Source organism: Bos mutus, chromosome 26 (genome assembly GCF_027580195.1).
Source record: "Bos mutus isolate GX-2022 chromosome 26, NWIPB_WYAK_1.1, whole genome shotgun sequence".
NCBI lineage: Eukaryota > Metazoa > Chordata > Mammalia > Artiodactyla > Bovidae > Bos > Bos mutus.
The window spans coordinates 16,341,004-16,363,792 of NC_091642.1; the positions used below are offsets into that span (position 1 = coordinate 16,341,004).

Here is a 22,789-nt window from a genome sequence, read left to right on the forward strand (position 1 = left end):
CAATGGCATCATTCTAATAGTGCCAGATGAACAAGAGTTGGTAATGCAATGGAGGCCTTGTCAAGACATAGATACTTCAAAGGGTGGAGGATAAAACCTACAAAGATTCAGAGACCTTCCATGTTACTAAGTTATTTAGGAGTCTGGAGGCTGAAAACATTCTGAGATAGCTTACTGAACTGAAATACCAATTATTACACTTTTCAACTCCCACTGCAAGGAAAAAAGCAAACATCCAGTAGGTCTTTGGGAGTTCTGAAGGCAGTATATTCTATTCCTGGGAATACTGTTCAAACTCATATACTGCTGCTGCTGCTGCTAAGTTGCTTCAGTCGTGTCCAACTCTGTGCAACCCCATAGACATCAGCCCACCAGGCTCCCCCGTCCCTGGGATTCTCAAGGCAAGAACACTGGAGTGGGTTGCCATTTCCTTCTCCAATGCATGCAAATGAAAAGTGAAAGTGAAGTCGCTCAGTTGTGTCTGACTCTTAGCGACCCCATGGACTGTAGCCCACCAAGCTCTTCCATCCATGGGATTTTTCAGGCAAGAGTACTGGAGTTGGGTGCCATTGCCTTCTCCAAACCCATATACTGCGAAATATCAAAGGCTGCCAGCTCTTGAGTACACATCACAGCAGAAAACAGATCTGCTATAGATTCAGGATACAGTGCAAACAGTCCTGCAGCTAGGGCACCATGCTGCAGTAGATACTATGGCTATCGGTGGAGTGTTGGAAAAAGTATCATGTGGAATTATCTGGAAAGCTTCTGTGAATGACTCCCAGTGAAAACCCAACACTCAAGTCAAAGCCCCTGCCATCTGCAGTGGAAAATTTTACATCTCTAGTCCCACCACACTATTGAGCCCTGGCAGAGATGGAGAGCTTGACGTGGGTTATTAAGTGACCATGTTTTCAGAGTTTTCTGAGGTTGTCTCTGTCATCAGTAATCACAGGAACATAGGAGGGAAGCTGTACTCAAGATCAAGCATGAACGAGAGTGCAGTGCACACACAATCTGCATGAGCTGGGAGCTCAGCCCTCATGTCCTCTACCACCACTGCCTCGGCACTCATCCTGCATCTGACAGCCACGGCCATTAAGGAATCCTGTATGCCCAGATAACAGAAAGAGAAAAAGGCAAACACAGATGCTTCGTGTGCAGGCACAATTTAAAAATGGTTATCACTACAAGACAGCTTCACTCAGGGGCGGCCTGGGAGAACAGAAGAAAAGGAAAAAGCTTCCCAGTTAGGGCAGGCCTTTGAGAAACATGCTCATGTACATTGTGTGGAAAGAGAAATGGCCCAAGAGCAGTAGTTAATGACCTACCAGGCTGGTCAAGAGACTAGAAGAAGAAACATTGGAGATCAGAGACAAGGAGGCTCTGGAGTAGACACATGTGGATGGATGTATCCGGATGAGCGTGAAATGTCGAATTCTTTGTGATGTAGGTAAAAGGCCATCAGAGGGCATGCAACATGGAAGAGACATTAAACAACTAATAAACAAACAACTGAGACAGCTAACACCAGTCAGTCTCTATCACAGAATGCCTCAGTGCCAACGAAATGCACGTGAACTAAGTAGCCACACAGCAGAGATAGAAGTCATCCAGGAATTCACTGATAGGGGCTCCTTCTGAGAAAAGTTGATGGAGCTACTCTTACCACTAAGTGTCCCGCCTCATAACAAGGTATCACTTCTGATCCCGTGATAAGGCCAATCCCCAAGAATACCAACTGGACACTTGGGGCAAGTTGACTACGCTGGGCCCCTTCCACTCTGGATGGGCTGATAATTCATTATGACAAGAACACATATTTTGATACATGTTTGCTTGTTCTGCCCACAGGGTCTTAACCAGCATGATCATCATAGAAATGAACCAGCGTCTGATCAATCAATCCCATGTATTAGGAGACAAACTTCACAGAAAAGAAGGTACAGAAATAGGCCCATTACCTTAAAACCCACTGGATCACAAACCACACAACTTGCTAGAGATTTCCATAGGCACAACTAAAGCACCAGGATGTCGCTGAAGTGAAAGTCGCTCAGTCACATTTGACTCTTTGCAACCCCATGGACTATACAGTCCATGGAATTCTCTAGGCCAGAATACTGGAGTGGGTAGCCTCTCCCTTCTCCAGGATATCTTCCCAACCCAGGGATCGAACCCAGGTCTCCCACATTGCAGGCGGATTCTTTACCAGCTGGGCCACAAGGAAAGCCCACCAGGATGTATGATATACCTCAACTTAAGACCTTTAAATGGTGCTACATAACCAACAGGAAGAACACACAGTAGGTCCAAAAATCCAGGAGTAAAAGCCACTTCTTGTGGCCTCATTTTGGACTTCAAGATTAGAGATACTGTTCTGCAAGGGGAAAAATATTCTGGCAGAAGTAGCAATGTCCCATTTAACTGTAAGCTATAATTGCCACTTGGGTACTTCAAGCTCCTTGTGTCAAGGGACCAGCAACCAGGCAAAAAAGGAGCTGACCATCAAAGGGAGGGACTGCTGTTACAAATGCGGGAAGGGGATACATCTGTTACACAGATGATACATTTAGGAGTCTCTTGGTGTCCCTTTGCCAAGTGTGATGAAAAATGGGCAGGTACAGTAACCCAGGCTAGAAGGTACATGGCGATCAGGAGATCACATACTTAAGGGCAAGGGGCTGGATTATGCTGCCAGTAAGATAACAGTGCCCAGAAGAGGTGCTAGCTGAGGGGAAGGGACATGAAAGAGTAATAGACAAGGGCCATAGATACAGCCCTGAGACCTTACATAAGCCAGTGCGATAATCTAGGCTCCCCCGACTGGAGCTGTTTAACAAAAGATTAGAAGAAGTGGGCTGAATGGTCCAAAGAATGAATTGTGATGACCAAGGAAATGCACTGCCTGAATATCCCTTCAGGGAAGGACTTGTTACTGGTAGACATCATTCAGCTGCCAGCTCCTGCAGAGATGGCCTTAGCTATGGATAGCTTCTGTACCCAAGGTCCTACTTTCCTGGGAGCGACCCTCATACACTGCCCCATCTAGGTCCGTTTCACCCTAATGAGGAATGCCTCTGATGGGCTTTCAACCCGAGTTGCCCTGGGGTTGCCCGTGGCTGTTAATTAAGTCTGCTTGACTTGTACTTTTAATTTCACGGCTGCAATCACCATCTGCAGTGATTTTGGAGCCCCAAAAAATAAAGTCTGACACTGTTTCCACTGTTTCCCCATCTATTTCCCATGAAGTGATGGGACCTGATGCCATGATCTTAGTTTTCTGAATGCTGAGCTTTAATCCAACTTTTTCACTCTTCTCTTTCACTTTCATCAAGAGGCTTTTGAGTTCCTCTTCATTTTCTGCCATAAGGGTGGTGTCATCTGCATATCTGAGGTTATTGCTATTTCTCCCAGCAATCTTGATTCCAGCTTGTGCTTCTTCCAGCCCAACGTTTCTCATGATGTACTCTGCATAGAAGTTAAATAAGCAGGCTGACAATATTCAGCCTTGATGTACTCCTTTTCCTATTTGGAACCAGTCTGTTGTTCCATGTCCAGTTCTAACTGCTGCTTCCTGACCTGCATATAGGTTTCTCAAGAGGCAGGTCAGGTGGCCTGGTATTCCCATCTCTTTCAGAATTTTCCACAGTTTATTGTGATCCACACAGTCAAAGGCTTTGGCATAGTCAATAAAGCAGAAATCTGGAACTCTCTTGCTTTTTCGATAATCCAGCTTACTCCTTGGAAGGAAAGTTATGACCAACCTAGACAGCATATTCAAAAGCAGAGACATTACTTTGCTAACAAAGGTCTGTCTAGTCAAGGCTATGGTTTTTCCAGTGGTCATGTATGGATATGAGTTGGACTGTGAAGAAACCTGAGCACCAAAGAATTGATGCTTTTGAACTGTATTGTTGGAGAAGACTCTTGAGAGTCCCTTGGCCTGCAAGGAGATCCAACCAGTCCATTTTAAAGGAGATCAGTCCTGGGTGTTCCTTGGAAGGAATGATGCTAAAGCTGAAACTCCAGTACTTTGGCCACCTCATGCGAAAAGTTGACTCATTGGAAAAGACCCTGATGCTGGGAGGGATTGGGGGCAGGAGGAGAAGGGGATGACAGAGGATGAGATGGCTGGATGGCATCACCGACTCAATGGATGTGAGTTTGAGTGAACTCCGGGAGTTGGTGATGGACAGGGAGGCCTGGCGTGCTGCAATTCATGGGGTCGCAAAGAGTCAGACACGACTGAGCAACTGAACTGAACTGAACGGACTTGTACTTTCTGCCCAATCCTGCATCTTCCCCTTCTCTTTCACAGCTGCTCAATCCAAGAACCTAATTAGTATCCTGAACACTAAACTCTGTCTCAGAGTCTGTTTTTCAGAGGATCCAAACTGACAGGATTATTTGTTACCTCAGTCTAACTTAACCCGTACTGATGGATACACTATAATAAGTGCAAATTTCCCTCTAGAGTATCTTAAAATAGTTAATAAATTGTTTTTGCTCCCAAAATTGTTTAGAAGAAAATTTAACTTGCAAGCTTATAAAAAGCTAGTTGAGGTAAGTAATCTTGCAGCTCTAGAGACATTTCATGCTTGCTGGTTATCTGCACACCTGTCAGGATTTGTCAACAGAATGAGAAGAGAAAAACATAGGTACGGTTGCAGCAAATACACTTTCCACTTATCCCTTCCAACTTTTCAATAACAAATAAAGAGGATGTTGGGCTAGATAAATTTTGTTGCTAAGTTTTCACACTCTTGATCAGGATTCTCTGTAAAATCTAGAAATTTCAATTGCCTTAAAGCTCAATATTAAATTAATATAACTTGTTTACAAATGTCTGACTGCAAGATCCATAATCATATTTTTTTGCCAAGAATAAAATATATTTCCAGAGCACTCAGGTCATTATTGCTTCATAAACAGTTCAAGGATAGACAGACTAAAGCAAATTCCACACAGTTATTGACATCATGAAATCTGACAGAAATACCATCCCATACCAACAGAAAAGTCACACAGCAATAAAGACCAAAGTAAAATATACTCTCTGGAATACAGACTTTTTAAAAATCTATGCTACAAGGTACTAAATATTGATTTATAAACCATACTTTCAAAAAGCACGATCAAGAAATTAGAGTAACTATTCTCTCAAACACAAATCTCAGCAGTGAGAATACTGTGCTGCCAGGACTATTCACATATGAGGGACCATACAGTTATATTAAAACCAAAGGCTGAAATTTACAGACAGATTTATTTTACGACTTATGCATAAAACAGTACAGGTGAAAAAAAATGCACATTCATTGGCGAATTTTTCTACTCACATTCTTCCATGAAAATATGTATCTCTAATACTCTAAGGACACATTTTACAAATTCACTTAATACTCCATCTCAAATGCCAGTTCATAATTCAGTCTTAATTGCACACTCAAAATACACTAACAAGAGCACATGTCACAGGCATAAGACTCAAAACTAAATGAATACAAAGAAAAACTTGTATTAGCCACTTCGATATTTACGTACCAAAAAACCACATTTCTGAATGTTGCCAAAAATCTTTTTCCCCCTAACTGTGACATGCTGAGGCTTCACTGGCCCTACTTCCCCAGGTAAAAATTTATCATAATATTTTAAAAGGTGCACACTTAATGTACCCACAGTTTCAACTCCACAGTTACTCTCAGGATTTTTATCCTCTGGCATTCATTCTACAAATATTTATTTAATTTCTCATCCTCTATCAGGCAAAGTGGACATCAATATTTGACATTTCAAACCGAAATGACTTTATCATGTCAGTGTGGTTTCCTGTTGGCTTCAGTAAATAGTCTTGAGGTAACAGATTATATTTACTGATTCCCTGATAATGAATCATACTTGAAATTCTAGAATAATTCCTATTGGGTAAAGTTCATTATAACTTTGAAACACTGCTGAATTCTATTTGCTAATATTTTACTCTAGGTGTTTGATTTTCTGTTCATGGCTGTGTTCCTTGCCTGCCTCCACATTTAAATACTTTTCTTTCAGTGTACATTTCCTTATGAGAATCTTTATTCACCAAATTTTGCATTCGAGACAATGTCTCAAAATGCTTATAGATCTGTTAAGAAAGAGATATACTGCTCATTACTCTTTCCTTCTTGATTTTCTAACTTAAAGGTCACCGATTAAATGTATCAATAAAACTAATTTTCTTGAGTGTCACATCACATTAACAAATATTATATGCCTTTTCCCAAATTAAAGATCATTCAAACTTTTTCCTGTTACATCAAGAAAGTACCAATACATAGTACAGTGGTAGAATCAAAAGAACTTTGAACTTAGACCTAGGTTCAAATTCTGAATATACCATCCCACAACCTATGTGAATTTGGATTTAGTCAGGCTAAATCACAGTTTCTGCCTTTATAAATGAATGTAATAATACAGTTTACACAGGTGTTATGAGATGCCATGAGAATTACTTTATAAATGTATGCAAAGTACAAAACACTACAGGAAGCCTTCAGGGAATATTAGTTCTCCCTTTTCTCAAAGTGAAAGGTCACTTATTCCCTTACGTACTGGCCTCTTTTTTAAAAAGAAGAAACTTATTTTTTCTATGCAACAGTTTATCATGGAAAGAAAAAGAGAACCTTGGACAAAGGATGTAGGAAAGCTTAAAGCAGTCAACAGTTGGTGACAATTTTTGAAAAAATTACATGACGGTTTTAAAATTTTTCTGACAAAGAAACAAACGGGGTCTTTCAGGACAAAGGGTTCACCTGGACAAGGGGTGCTGCTTTTGTCAAGGAAGAGCCCTAAGGATTTAACAAAGTGCATAGAGAAATTCTGATTAATAAAGAGAGAAACAAATAAAATAACCTCCAAAAAATAAAAATAATTAAAAACATGAAAAGTGAGCAAACTTGAATTTTTGTAGTTTTACTGGAAAGTTCCAAAAAGTTGAAAGGCACATGATTCCTTATATTGTATGTATATGTGTGTGTGTGTGTGTGTATATGTATCAATTTACAGGGCTGTACAAAAACATTTATGCTACGTTTCATAAACTAGTTAAGTGATTTTAAGGGTATACATAACTACAACTTCACTGTGTTTAGAATGATTTTTATATATTACCAATTAAAGTAAGATTACTTCTTCAAATATAGAATTAAGTATTTTGCAGGGTTTTTTAAACTATGTTTTTAAATTATTGTCTACCGATAAGTATGGGAAATTCTTAAAGAGATGGGAATACCAAACCACCTGACCTGCCTCTTAAGAAATTTCTAAGCAGGTCAAGAAGCAACAGTTAGAACTGGACATGGATCAACAGACTGGTTCCAAATCAGGAAAGGAGTACATCAAGGCTGTATATTGTCACCCTGCTTATTACTTATACGCAGAGTACATCATGAGAAATGCCAGGCTGGATAAAGCACAAGCTGGAATCAAGATTACCAGGAGAAATATCAATAACCTCAGATATGCAGATGACACCACCCTTATGGCAGAAAATGAAGAACTAAAGAGCCTCTTGATGAAAATAAAGAGGAGAGTGAACAGGTTAGCTAAAAACTCAACATTCAGAAAACTAAGATCACAGCATTCAATCCCATCATTCCATGGCAAATAGATGGGGAAACAGTGGAAAGAGTGGCTTTATTTTTATTGGGCTCCAAAATTGCAGATAGTGATTGCAGCCATGAAATTAAAAGACGCTTACTCCTTGGAAGAAAAGCTATGACCAACCTAGACAGTATATTAAAAAGCAGAGACATTACTTTGCCAACAAAGGTCCGTCTAGTCAAAGCTATGGTTTTTACAGTAGTCATGCATGGACGTGAGAGTTGGACTATAAAGAAAGCTAAGCACCGAAGAATTGATGCTTTTGAACTGTGGTGTTGGAGAAGACTCTTGAGAGTCCCTTGGACTGCAAGGAGATCAAACCAGTCCATCTTAAAGGAGATCAGTCCTGAATATTCACTGGAAGGACTGATGCTAAAGCTGAAACCTCAATACTTTGGCCACCTGATGTGAAGAACTGACTCATTTGAAAAGACCCTGATGCTGGGAAAGATTGAAGGTGAGATTGGGGATGACAGAGGATGAGATGGTTGGATGGCATCACCGACTCAATGAACATGAGTTTGAGTAAACTCCAGGAGTTGGTGATGGACAGGGAAGCCTGGCATGCTGCAGTCTATGGAGGTGCAAAGAGTTGTACACAACTGAGCAACTGAACCAAACTGAACAGAATAAGTTAAATGTCATAAGTAAAACTGTACTATGCAGGGAATTTATTTTTTAAATTGTATTAATTGTATTATTGTTTTGGTTTGAAGTTTAGGTAATTCACTTTACACAATGTATTTCTGATGTAAATCTGACACCCTACTCTATTCTAAACTAACCTACTCAAAAATTAATCAATGTATCTCTGAGCTATCTTTCATCTTGTTTCACAATTCTATGCAATCTACTAACTCTTAGATAAGTTTTCTTGAAAAATAATAATTGAAAAATATTAATAAATATTAAATAAAATAATAATTGAAAAATAATAACCACCATTTGTAATTAAAACCATCATAATTATGGTAATTAAATTATTATGTAATTAAAACCATCATAATTATAGGCCTACTGAAAATCCTATAATAGATTTTTTTAATAATACTGAAATAATGTCCCAAGATTCAATTCAACTTTAAGGTATGTTTAAATTCAGGAAAATCTCTCATTTGTAAATGTTGAAATCTCCAGTCAAATCCCTCAAAAGATTGGTGGTTTACTAAAAAATACGTGAAAAATTTACAAACTGCTTGATTCATTTTATCCCATGGACCCTACAAAACTAACTTTTATGACACTATTTACTTTCTACAGACGAACAGGTTAAAAGCATCAATGCTGCTGCTGCTGTAATCTGGCCTCTAAGTTGTGAGTGCCTCTTTGTGACACTGCGGACTGCATCCCACCAGGCTCCTCTGTCCATGGATTTCCCAGGCAAGAATACCGGAAAGGGCCGCCATTCCCTTCTCCTGGGGATCTTCCCAACTCAGGGATCAAACTCATGTCTCCTGCTTGAGAAGAAGATTCTCTATCACTGAGCCACCTGGGAAGCCCTGAAAAGTAAAACTATGTCTCGGTAATCCCCTGGTAGCCCCGTGGTTAGGACTCTGTGCTTCCACTGCAGCGGGCAGAGGTTTGCTCCCTGGTCTGGGAACTAAGATCCTGCAAGCCACACAGCACTGCCAAAAATAATTATTTTTTTAAAGTATAAATGTAACTAACAACCTGAGATCAGCTCAGTCAGACAAGTCCTTGCATTGCACCTTTAGCCTCAACGGTACTACAAGGCTGTATCTTTACTAGATACAGATTCATTTTAATCTTGAATCAGGTGCAATAAGGATACCACTAACAATGACAAAAATATATTAATAAAGTTTTCACATTTAAAATGTGATCAAGCTAGATTTACAAGCTAGAAAATTTCGTAACGTATCATTTTATCTGTTACAGTCCACTGAGTCTTAGTCACCAGGCTGGTTCTATGATCACTTGTGCCTGAGTCATTTTTTTAAAAAATATGAATACGCAGTGCCTAATCTAAGAGAATCAGATTACTGAGGTCTGATTTTTCTCCCTTCAACCTTCAAAGGGAATGCCAAGGTAAGTCATGCTTGAAAATCACCATCATATGCCTTCTACATCCATCATGTATAGTATAATGAGAACTGGGAAGGCAAGGTTATGTCCTCAAAGATTAATGACACCGGCTATATAAAATTTACTATGGCAGTACGATTGAAATAGTACATTTTAGAGCAATGAAAAATTAGTATTACCATACATATTTTTATTGTCTAAACATCACAGAACACAAGGCAATCAACTAAATCTTAAGGTGCATTCCAATTAAATATGCCATAAACTCCGAGTGTACTGTACAAAAGAGAAAAACTAGCAACATGACTTTTTCCCCCAAAAGGATCTATTTCATAGTTGGTTCATTATGCAATGGTTGTATTTTATTTCCACAAAATTATACTTCATAAGGAAAACAATTATTTTGGAAGACATTTTCTGAAATGTGAAAAGCACTTTTCCCAAGAAAATATTTCAATATTTGATGATACAAACCCAGGAGAATAAATACAGATTGGGCAGGGAAGGAAGACTTTATTGGGAACTGCAGAGAAATAATCCAATAAGGTAAAACAAAATGCTTTTATCCTGTATTGATTGTAAGGCTGTTTTTGTTTTTATTGTTACTTATTAGCACAGGACAAACAAAAACCTATGTTAAAAAACAATACTGTTAAAACATGCTATTCTTCCTCCAATTTTAACAATTCGCTTGAAAAATGAAACTAATTATTTGCTTCTATCTTTCCATAGCATTGGGCTTCCCTGATAGCTCAGTTGGTAAAGAATCTGTCTGCAATACAGGAGACCCCAGTTCTATTCCTGGGTCAGGAAGATCCCCTGGAGAAGGAAAAGGCTACCCACTCCAGTAATCTTGGACTTCCCTTGTGGCTCAGCTGGTAAAGAATCCGCCCGCAGTGCAGGAGACCTGGGTTTGATCCTTGTGTTGGGAAGATCCCCTGAAGAAGGGAAAGACTACCCACTCCAGTATTCTGCCCTGGAGAACTCCATGGACTTCATAGTCCATAGGGTTGCAAAGAGTTGGACATGACTGAGCAACTTTTACTTTTTCCATAGCATTAAGAAACATTACTAAAAATTACTAAACATTACTAAAACTTAAGTGTCTTGTACTTTATTGACAAAATTAAGAACATACAATGGAGTCAACTAAACACCACAGTGTAGTCAAGTGGAAAGACTATCAATTTAGGAGTTTTTAACAAAACTGGATTTACTACCAGCAGGGCTTTGGACTAATTCCTTTTAGTCTTGTGTTTAATAATCTAAAATTGAGTTTACTAACATCTTATTTACAAGGTTATTAGAGAGGTTACAGACACTGTAAATAAAGCTCTTATTATAGGGCTTCCTGGTGGCTCAGCAGTAAAGAATCCTCCTGCAATACAAGAGACATAGGTTCAATCCCTGGGTCAGGAAGATCCCCTGGAGGAAGAAATAGCAACCCACTCCAGTATTCTTTTGCCTGGGAAATCCCATGAACAGAGGAGCCTGGAAGGGGTCACAAAAGAGTCAGACATGACTTAGCAACTAAACAGCAACAATAGTACCTAGCTCTTGGAACTGACTTAATAAAGAGTAGCTATTAGAATAATAATAATCTGAGCCCTTTCTTTCTCTGAAAAACTTATATTTCTAATGTTTTTCACTTTGGTATATTTTAAATGTATAAAACCTAAAATATGGTCATCTTGAACAATATGGAAGAAATAAAAATAAATTCCCAATATGTCAGCTACAAAATAGCTCAACATTAATTTGCTCACTGAAATATAGAAATTGAGTAGAAGCTGCTTGAAGAATCTTTTCAAAAGTTCAACATCTCACTTCATGGATTTTTAACAATAACAACAAAATTCTACACTTTTCCTAGGATTTTAATTCCTAGAAGAAAAACACATAAAATGTTCATCCACCTCCTGAGAAATAAGCTTACTGTCTCATCATAATAAACCAGCCTAGATTCTGTATTTCATTTAACTGATTTTCTGGATCTGGGGCACTGATTTTTAAGCCTTATAAAAGCCATTACAATCCCATTTCATCATGAATCATGACTTCAAATTATTATTTCAAAAAGGCAAATATTTAACTATTTAGGCTCTAAAAGACAGTGAATTCTTTTCAATGATGACTCACATGCAAATACTCATAGAGTTTTAAAACTATGCCTAACTTTATTACTAGGAATTTCTTTCCAAACATGCTTACAATAGTTTAGAAGTCAAAGTGCTTATTAATAGTTCATAATTGTCTTTATATGCTGACACTTGAAATAATTTTCTAAAGTAGATTATGTACCATTATGATGTTTAAGAGCGGAAGTATACTTCTTATATCCATTAAATGTGTTATTCTTTGGTCTTTTTTATTTTTATTTATCAAAGTGTTCCTTAATAGCTTAAAATTGGTATATTACCTCACACAATCAATAAAAAGTGCTCTTAAGTGCTGCTAAAGATTTAAATCAGCTAGGTTTTATCTATAACATACAGAGAGAAGAAATTCTTTCATTACAGTGGTCTAATAGGTAGCTAAATTTAGTATTTCAATAAATACATTGTTTAACATTCAGAAATTGATAGGACTATAGATAAGATAATTAAAATCAATTAAAATCATAGACGTATTATATTTCTAGATTCCCTGGTAAAAACTTATTTAGTTACTTCCATGCTTAGATATGTTCTGGGTTTCCATTTTGTCCCAAAATATTATTTCATTAGCTTTTCTATCTTTGTATTTCTTTCTCTAATTCTATCAGCTTTCTATACCATGAAAGTATATCTTGTGAGTTTAATTTAAATTTTTCTGTGCTCATCCCCACTAAATCTAAAATGCTTGTATTCCTACTCTCTGCAATGTAAATTTGATAGTGCTTCGTATCTATCCATTATCAAAACTAACACAGTAATAGTCAAACAAAGCAGACTAACAAAGTGCTCATGTAGGAACACAAAACACAAAAGCCTTCGAATAGGACATTCAAACCCAGATTCCTCAATCCCCTGCCTTCACCACTCATTCACCTCAGTTCATTTGCTCCCTTTGCCTATACTACTGTTTATGCTGAAATTGGAGAGAATTCCTTTCAAAATCTGTCGCTGAATCTCTCTCTCTAAAATGACATATACACATGCTGTCTAGTAATGTATTTGAGAATTTCTACATGAAAAACTTCTGGTATTTCCTACTTTGTACAGTCCTAACAGATACATACCTATGTCATATGCCAGGAAATCGGCAGAAAAACATTTTGCACCGTTACTCAAGGAAGTGTCATTATGGGTATTTCCTCCAAAAATAAGCATAGCTCCATTGATAAGAACAGCTGAATGAAGGTATCTGGCAAACCCACTTTCTTTCAAAATAGTCCTACAGGATAAAATTTAAAAATGTATTACAAAAGATAAAAAGACCTCCCTGATCTTATATCAAGTACAGAAAGGATCTAGTTTGAATACAGAATTTTCCTTGGAATTGTAAAAATAACACGCTTTATTATTTTTAACAAATGGCCTCTAAACTTCAATGTTTTTAAAAAATACTTTGAGATTCAGAGTACCTTAAAATGCTTTGAGGAAACACAATATTAAACATAATCATTAATGATTTCATAATAATTTATATCTTGCATCTTGTTTTTATTTATAAAAGTAGGAAACAAATTTTCTTTAAACTAGAGGACTGACTTATCATCAGTTTTAAATACCAAAGTAAATAAATAGTTAAATGTAATAAATTTACTCTAAACAGTATGCAGTTAAAACTATATGACTCATATGGATCCAATAAAATATTTTTTAACTCATTAAATATATACATAAAAGTGCACATAAGTCTAAAACCCAATGAATTTCCACAAAATGAATACAACTAAGCAATGAGTACTAAGACCAAAAAATAAAAAATTACCACTATTCTGATTCTAATAGCAAACATTTAGATGGCTGTCTTTGTACTTTACAAAATGGAATGACATAGTTGGTATTCATGTTCATTTGCTCAAGATTATTTCTGAGGTATATCTATATTGTGTATAATTGAAAATCTCAATGCATTTTTGAGAAACAATAAAATTAATGTAAATGTTCTTTTAATTAATTACAGTGCAATTTTGAGATAAAAACTACAAGTATATGTTCACAAGTATATTTTACCTGAATGAACTAATATATATTAAAGGTTCAGGACAATATGAGTCAATACTTTATAAATAAATCCCCAGTACAAACAAAGAATCAGAATATAAACACAGTTAACATGTATGGTACAGTTAGTAAGGCAAGTATAGTATCTTAGAAACCATAGATTTAATACCACTCAATGGACATGAGTTTGAGCAAACTCCAGGAAATGGTGCAGGACAGGGAAGCCTGGTGTGCTGCAGTCCATGGGGTCGCAAAGAGCTGGACACGACTGAGCGACTGAACAGCAACAAATGCTTAAAGAATATGGAAATGACCTCCAGAATGGCAACATAAGGAAGTCCATAAACAATCTCCCCAGGGAAAGAACTATAATTGGTAAAAATTATTTTTTTAAAAAGTGTATTTTTTGGATCTCAAAACCTTTGCCAAGAGCAACAACAAATAAAGAAAGAATTACTCAGGAACATCAACTAAATTTCAGTAAGAACAGCAACAGTTCATGATGTCTGACTCATTACCAACTCTCATTCTTCCCGTTATCACCACCTCCCGACACATACACAGCCTGTTCAGCAAGACTGCTCAACCCCAGGCTGGTATGGTTGAGAACGGAATACTCCTTTATCCCTCAGTTCCTAGTTCAGGCCAATAATATACAACCAGGAGCAACAGATTGCCAGTATTTCTCATGCCCCCTAATTCTTGGTGGCAGAAACTCTATCCAAGGAGAAAGCACGAGAGGTGTGAGTGCTCATTCTCTACCTTGCTCCCACTCACAGGGTGGAAGCTATACACCAGGCCTCACATACAGGTTAAGAACACGAGGGCCCAAAAATCTTCACCCCTAATTTACAGGGCAACAGTTCCAAGATAAAAGAGGAAGGCTGAGAAGAGCAAAGGCTACCATCAATATCCAGTGTACATAACACAGTGGTGTCACTGAAAGAACAAGCCAGAAACCCCCCACCTATATTTCCAAAGCAATCACAGAGAGGTTATCCCCAACAGGGAGAGGCAGCCTACGAAAAGGAAAGGCCCAAAGCTCTCCCAAGGGAACCTGACTTCACTGGGTACAGGGCAGCAAACTTCAAGCCTTAAAGGCACTCTCAGAAACAATGGAGGTTGTTTCTCAAGGATCTATGTGAGAATAATAAGTTAAAAATAGACCTACCAGAAGTTCATCGGAGAGAATCAGGGGGAAAGACAGCTAATAAGAGCCTTACTAGGGTCAGAACATCAACGACTAGCCTCACAGACTACCCCTGTAAAAGGTATAAAATGCAATTCAGACCATGGAGCAATTCATGCCCACAAAGCTTTGCTGAAAATAACAGAACTATCAGTTGGCAATTAGTGGAGGCTAGGGTGTGAGGAAATGGCAATCCACTCCAGTACTATTGCCAGAAAAATCCCATGGACAAAGGAGCCTGGTAGGCTATAGTCCATGGGGTCGCAAAGAGTTGGACACAACTGAGAGACTTCACCTCACAGCGGGTGAGGTGATACAAACAGAGGAGACAGCTTAACAAAGAGCTCAGAGGAAAAAGCTGAAGAACTCTGCTAAAATCCCAATCATCCCAGGGTGACTATGTGCCTCCCCAGCCTGTCCCATCTGAAGAGGAACATCAGAGGACACATGTGGAGAAAGAGAGACTTCACTAAAAGAATTCAGCCAAGTCCCTAAACAAATGAAATTACAGCAGCCTCAGGGAGGGAGGAAGAGTCAGGATCCAGAGTTGCTGCAATGTACTGCCTAAAATGCCTGGCTTTCAGGGAAAATTATGCGTGCAATGAAATAGGAAAGGGTGACCTACGCCATGGACAGGAATAAAAGCAAGCAACAGAACCCCCTTTGAGAGAACCCAGATGCCAGATGAAACAGAAAAAGCCTCTAAAGCAGCTATTAAAAACACTGAAAGAAAACAAAATTTAAAGAAGTATAACAATATCTTATTAAATATAAAGTATCAACAAAGAAAAATGACCAGGAAAAGAAAAATGTGGAGTTTTAAAGTATAAAATTGAAATTTTAAAATTTAGCAGAGAGGCTCAATAGCATATTTCAGCAGGTAAAAGAAAAAAATCAGTGAACTAGTAGATAAATCAGTAGAGATTCTGTAGTTCTAAAAACAGAGAGGAAAATGAACAGTCTATGAGAAATGTACACCACCATTAACAGCAAGAACATGCATTTACTGGGAATTCTAAGATAGAGGGGGAAAAGGTAAAAAATTGTTTGAGAAATAATGACTGACAACTTCCTAAATTTGATGAAAAACATTAGCATACATATCGAAGAAGCTCAACAAACTGCAAGTAAGAAAAAAGTACAGAAAGAGCCACATTCAGACATAAAATAGTAATACTGAAAGCCAAAGATAAAATCTTGGGCAACAGCAAGAAGGTTCTTTGCATACAAGAGAACCCCAATAAGATAAATAACTGACTTCTCATCAGAAACAATAAGGGCCAAAAGGCAATGGGATGGCATATGAAAATGTTGAATTTTTTAATAAGCCAGAATAAGAAGACACAGAGGAGACACATTATCAAGGTGCTGTAATAAGATTTTCCTGCTGTGAATAAAAAATATTGCCTGTCATATCAGTAAAAAAAAAAAAAAAAAGGATGCTGCAGCCATCGAGCAATCACACTGCAACCTCGATGGTGAGCCCTGAGGAAACTCAGAATGGAACCAGAATGCCTGCCAGTGAGGCCACCCTGGACAGAGCACCCTGAGCAGATTCAGGATGAGAAGCATCTGGCCCCAGATAGCTCAGGTGCATCTCAAAGCAATGATTCCTATGAGCCTAGATTTTGTATCTTTTCATATGTAGAAAAAGTGCTAAGTTCCTTAATTTGAGATGTCTGGTTTTCCTTAAGTAACAGTAATCTTCTGATGTTCTGACTACATGGACTTTGCTGCAAAAACTCCTATTAACCTGGCTTCTCTCTTGCCTTTCTGGAGCAGTCTCTCAGAGTTATCTGAGATGCTGTGTCTTGGGCCTAAGTCCTTAGATTTGTCCACCAAATAAAACAGAATTCTGAACCCTTAGGTTGTGCGTTATTTTTTCAGTCAACAGCACCTTGGTGCTCCCACAGAAGCAGTGATTTTTCAACTACTTGGAGACAGGAGTACATTTGTAAGAGCCCAGCAGTCCAACAGAGAAGTCCTAGCACTACTTAGAGCAAAAATTCCAAGAACAGGACTGAAGCGATTAGTAACAGTTTAACTTTCTCACTTCACCTGCCCCAAGGCAACAGCTCACTGCCAAGAGAAACTTCTCCAAGCTGCTGTTTCACCCATGAGCAAAGAGAGAGCCTAGTGGGTGACTAGCGTCCACCCAAGCAGGGCAATGCCCAAGAAGCCCACTTCTTTTTCAGGCCATCCAAAACAATAATGGGATCAGCAGGGGAGAGAAAACAGGGCTCTCAGCAACCAGCGTACAAAACCCAAGAAGGGCAAAGGTTTCTACTAACTACCTCAGGAACTTCACCAAGAAGCCCACCCATAAACTTCATAGGATGAGTAGATTCACCCAAGCTAGCATACGCATAAATCCCTCCCCCATGTAGCCAGTACCCCAAACACACCCCGCAGATAGTACACTTGAGTTTCTACACGTCATGCACGAGCACACGTGTATAACTGGCTCCACTCTGTTGAGTGGCAAAATGTGCATAACCTTGCACACTTTAGGCACTTGCACACTTCAGGCAATGCCCTGGGCAAAATAAATAACAGGTTCTCCGGAGCAGGCCTGGCTTGGCGGAGTGGAGAAAACGCAATCTCTAAAACGTATAAAAACTCACATAACTCAATAGAAAAACAAAGAGAACAATTTAATTAAAAATGAGCAGAGGATCTGCAGAGACACTTTTCCAAAGACAAAGAGTCAGCAGATACATGAAAATCACTCAACAAGGAAATGCAAATGAAAACCACAATGAGATACCACCGCCCACACACACATACTTGTTGGAATGTATTATTAAAAAAACAGGAAATAACAAGTGCTGGTGAGGATGTGGGAAAAGGGAACACTTAAAAACTGTTGATGGGACTATAAATTGGTTCAATCACTGTGGAAAACAGTATGGAGGTTTCTCAAAAAATAGAACTACCAAATTATCCAGCAATTCCACTCTATTTATCCAAGTGAAATAACTATTTCAAAAAGATATCTGCATCCCCATATTCATTGCAGCATTACTTATAATAACTAAGGCGTGGAAACCACCTGAGTGCCCATCAACTGTTGACTAGAAAAAGCTAGAGAAATATTATTCAGCCACAAAAAAGGAAATCTTGCCATTTGCAATAACACAGATGGACCTTGAGGGACACTAAGGGAAATAAGTCAGAGAAAGGCAAATACATAATGATCTCACTCATATGTAGAATCTAAAAAAATCTTTTAATGAACTTATAGATATGGAGGCTAGATTGGTGGACACAAAAGGCAGGTGGTAAAAGGTGGGTGAAATGAGTAAAGGTGGTCAAAAGTTATATGACAAATAAGCCCTGATAATATAATATTCAGCATGGTGATTATAGCTAACAATACTGCATTATATGTGAAAGTTGCTAAGAATTTAAAAGTTCTCATCACAAGAAAAAATAATTCATAACTATATGTATAAGTTAACTAAACTTACTGTTGTAATCATTTTACAACACAAACATGTATCAATTCACTAAGCTGTACACCTAAGATTAATATAATGTTATATGTCGATTATATTTTAATTTAAAATAATTAACAAGTTTGAAAAGCTAAGTGTTAGCAAGGATGTGAAGAAAAGATATAGAAGTACTACTGATGGGAATGGAAACTGGTTTAGTCAATTTGGAAAATAGTATGGACATTCCTGAAAAAAATAAAAATAAAAACTGAACTACCAAGAGCTGCATATGATCAAGCAATCCCACTTCTGTGTGTGTGTATATATATATATCCAATAGATACAGCAAAAGCCTTGAAAAATTCCAACACCCTTTCCTGATAAAAAAAAAAGAACACCCAACAAGAGAGAGACAGAAGGTAAATTCCTCAACCTGGTAAGGCTGAATGGTGCCCACCCCAAGAGATGCATCCATGTCCTAATCTCCAGAACCTGGGAATGTTACCCTATTCGGAAAAAGTATTTTTTTCAGATACAATTAAATTAAGGATTTAAAGATGAGGAAATAATCAGAGTTTATCCAGTGGACTTAAGCCAATGACAAGGGTCCATTTAAGAGACACACAGCAAAGAGGAGGAGGTAAGGTAACCGGCCTAATACTAAATATTTAAAAAACAAAGATCATGGCATCTGGTCCCATTACTTCATGGCAAACAGAGGGGGAAAAGGTAGAAGTAGTGACAGATTTCCTCTTCTTGGAATCTAAGATCACTACAAATGTTGACTGCAGCCATGAAATCAGAAGACAATTGCTTCTTGGCAGGAAGCTATTATGACAAACCTAAACAGTGTGGTGAAAAGCAGAAACATTACTCTGTCAACAAAGGTCCCTATAGTCAAGGCTATGGTATTCCCAGTGGTCATGTATGGCTGTGAGAGCTGGACCATAAAGAAGGCAGAATGCCAAAGAATTGATACCTTCAAACTGTGGTGCTGGAGAAGACTCTTGAAAGTCCCTTGGACAGCAAGGAGATCAAACCAGTCAGTCTCAAGGGAAATCAACCCTGAATACTCACTGGAAAGACTGATGCTGAAGCTGAAACTCCAGTATTTTGGTCATGTGAAGCAAACAGTAGACTCATTGGAAAAGTCCCTGAAGTTGGGAAAGATTGAGGGCAGGAGAAGGGGGCATCAAAGGATGAGATGGGTGGATGGCATCACCCATGCAATAGACATGAACTTGGGCAAACTTTGGGAGATGGTGAGGGACAGGGAGGCTTGGCAAGCTGCAGTCCACGGAGTCACAAAGTCGGACACAACTGGGCAACTGAACAAGAACAAAAACCAGAATGTAACTATGGCAGCAACTGGAGTGGTTCAAGCACAACTCCGGGAACACTAACAGGCCAAGCTAGAAGAGGCAAAGAAAGGCCTTTTCCCTGCACTTCTGGAAGAGGCATGGCCATGGTTATACTTTGATTTTGCATTCCTGGCCTCCAGACCTGTAACAGAATATCTTTTCATTGTTTTAAGCTACAGAGTCTGTGGTAATTTGTTACAGCAGCCTAATACAAAGGATATCTACAAAACTAACAAACAAAACACACAGCTAACATCATACTTCCGAGAGAAGGCAATGGCACCCCACTCCAGTACTCTTGCCTGGAAAAATCCCATGGACGGAGGAGCCTGGTGGGCTGCAGTCCATGCCGTTGCGAAGAGTCGGACACGACTGAGCAACTTCACTTTCCCTTTTCACTTTCATGCACTAGAGAAGGAAATGGCAACCCACTCCAGTGTTCTTGCCTGGAGAATCCCAGGGACAGGGGAGCCTGATAGGAGGCCGTCTATGGGGTTGCACAGAGTCGGACACGACTGAAGCAACTTAGCAGCAGCAGCAACGTCATACTTAAAGGTCAAAGACAAAATGTTCTCCCTCTAAGATCAGGAATAAGCAGAGGATTTTTACTCTTGTCACTTCTATTCAACTTTGTATCTGAGATTATAGAAAGGAAAATGGGCAAGAAAATAAAATGCTTCTAGATGGGAAAGGAAGAAGTAAAACTCTACTGGTAAATGACATGATCTTACATAGAAATTCAAATAAACCTACAAAAAACTGCTATAGCTAATAAATCAGTTCAGCAAGTTTGGAGGCTAAAAGAACAATGTGCAAAAAAAATAAACTGTCCTTCTATTACAAGAAATGAAAAATATTAAGATAAAAATAATAAAACAATTTTCAACAGGATCGAAAACAATAAAGCACTTAGAAATAAATTTAATGAAACACATAAAATTTATACCAGGAAGACAAGAAAATATTGAGGAGAGAAATTAAAGACAGCCTAAAAAATGAAAAGATATCTTTTTACCTAGATTGGAAAACAAAATATTGTTAAGATGGTCATACTCTCCAAACTGATCTACAGATTCAACTTACTCTATAAAATCCCAATTGGATGTTTTTTAACTGACAAACTCTTTGTAAGTAAAGCTATGACAAATACAGCATAGTTAGAAGCAGAACCATAGCTTTGCCGACAAAGGTCCGTACAATCAAAGCTACAGTTTTTCCAGTAGCCACATACAGATGTGAAAGCTGGACCATAAAGAAGGCTATGCACCAAAGAATTTTTTCTTTTGAATTGTGATGCTGGAAAAGACTCTTGAGAGACTCTTGGACTGCAAGGCAATCACACCAGTCTATCCTAAAGGAAAGCAATCCTGAATATTCACTGGAAAGACTGCTGAAGCTGAAGCTCCAATACTTTGGCCACATGATACAAAGAGCAGATTCATTGGAAAAGACCCTGATGCTACGAAAGATTGAGGGCAGGAGGAGAAGAGGGTGACAGAGGATGAGATGGTTGGATGGCATCACCGACTTGATGGACACTAATTTGAGCAAACTCCGGGAGATAGTGAAGGGTAGAGGAGCCTTCAGTCCTGAGATCGCACTTAGCAACTGAACAATAAAAACAATCCTATGATTCATGTGGAAATTCAAGGGCCCAAAATAGCCAATTCAAAGAAAGGAAAGAATACTCTTTTCAATAAATGGTGTTAGGGCCACTGGATATCCAAAAGAAAGAAACTGAACCCTTCCCTTACAATATATACAAAAATTAACTAAAAGTGAATAAAATGCCTAAACTTAAGAGCTACAAGGGATAAAACTTGTAGAAGAAACTGTAGAAACAAACATTCCTTGCCTTGCATTAGGCAAAGGATGCTTAATATGACACCACAGGTGTGACAAAATGTATAACAGATAAGAGAGTCTTAAAAATTAAAAAATCTTGAGCTTCAAAGGACACTAAAAATAACATGAAAACTAACACACAGCATGGAAGAAAATATTTATAGGTCATGTATCTGATAAAGAATTTATATTTAGAACATATAAAGTACTCTAACAACTCTAAGAATAACAACTCTAGGAATAGAGGGGCATTTCCTCACCTTGATAAAAAAAAATTATCCAAAATTTATGCTTAATGGCAAGAAAACATATGCTTTCCTTCTAAGAAAAAGACAAGATATATTCTGTACCACTCCTATTCAACATTTTACTGGAAGCTCTAATTACTGCAATAAGCCAAAAAAGAGGAGGGGGGGGATAAAAGATATACAAAATGGGAAGGAATAAGTAAAACTGTCTTTTCACACATAACACGATCATCTATGTACAAAAAACCGAACAATCAACAACAATAACAATTTTAAAACTCCTGGAACTAATAAGTGATTATAGTTTCAGGATACAAGGTTAATATATGAAAGTCAATCGCTTTCTTACATACCAGCAATAAACAATAGATACTTGAAATAAAGACACAACACCATTTACATAGCACCCACACGAATTGAAACAGGTATAAATCTAATAAAATGAGGATAAGATCTATATTAGGAAAATTACAAAACTCTGATCAAAGAAATCAAAGAAGTAAATAAAGGGATAGTCCATACATATGGACAGGAAGATTTACTATTATCAAGACATCGCTGCTCCCAGTCTAGTCTATATATTCACTGCAATCCCAGTCAAAATTCTAGGAGGAACAGTCAACACAATATTGTGGGAGAAGAACAAACTCAGAAAACTGACATCACTTGACTTCAAAACTTACCATAGAGATACAACAACCAAAACAGCATGGTACTAGGGGAAGAAGAGACACACAGATCAATGGAACAGAACAGTGAGCCCAGAAATAGACCCACATACAGTCAACTGGCTTCTAACAAAAACAACTCAACAGAGAGAGACAGTCATTTCAAAAAATGGTGCTGAAACAACAGGACATCCAAATTC

The 22,789-nt window shown here is 38.2% G+C and overlaps 1 protein-coding gene across 3 annotated transcripts in view; it reads right to left on the reverse strand.

Annotated features, from left to right (window-relative positions):
- Positions 1–22,789, reverse strand: part of ATRNL1 (attractin like 1) — an 807,510-nt gene that overhangs the window by 659,744 nt on the left and 124,977 nt on the right. For 2 of the 3 annotated variants that reach the window (XR_011462739.1, XM_070363366.1), the window contains exon 10: positions 12,911–13,065. The exons of the other annotated variant lie outside the window; for it this stretch is intronic. Coding sequence is in view for 1 of the 2 variants with exons in the window: in XM_070363366.1 (XP_070219467.1) it covers positions 12,911–13,065 (155 nt within the window). In the remaining variant the exon portion in view is untranslated. The remainder of the gene's footprint in view (positions 1–12,910; positions 13,066–22,789) is intronic. 3 annotated transcript variants of the gene reach the window in all.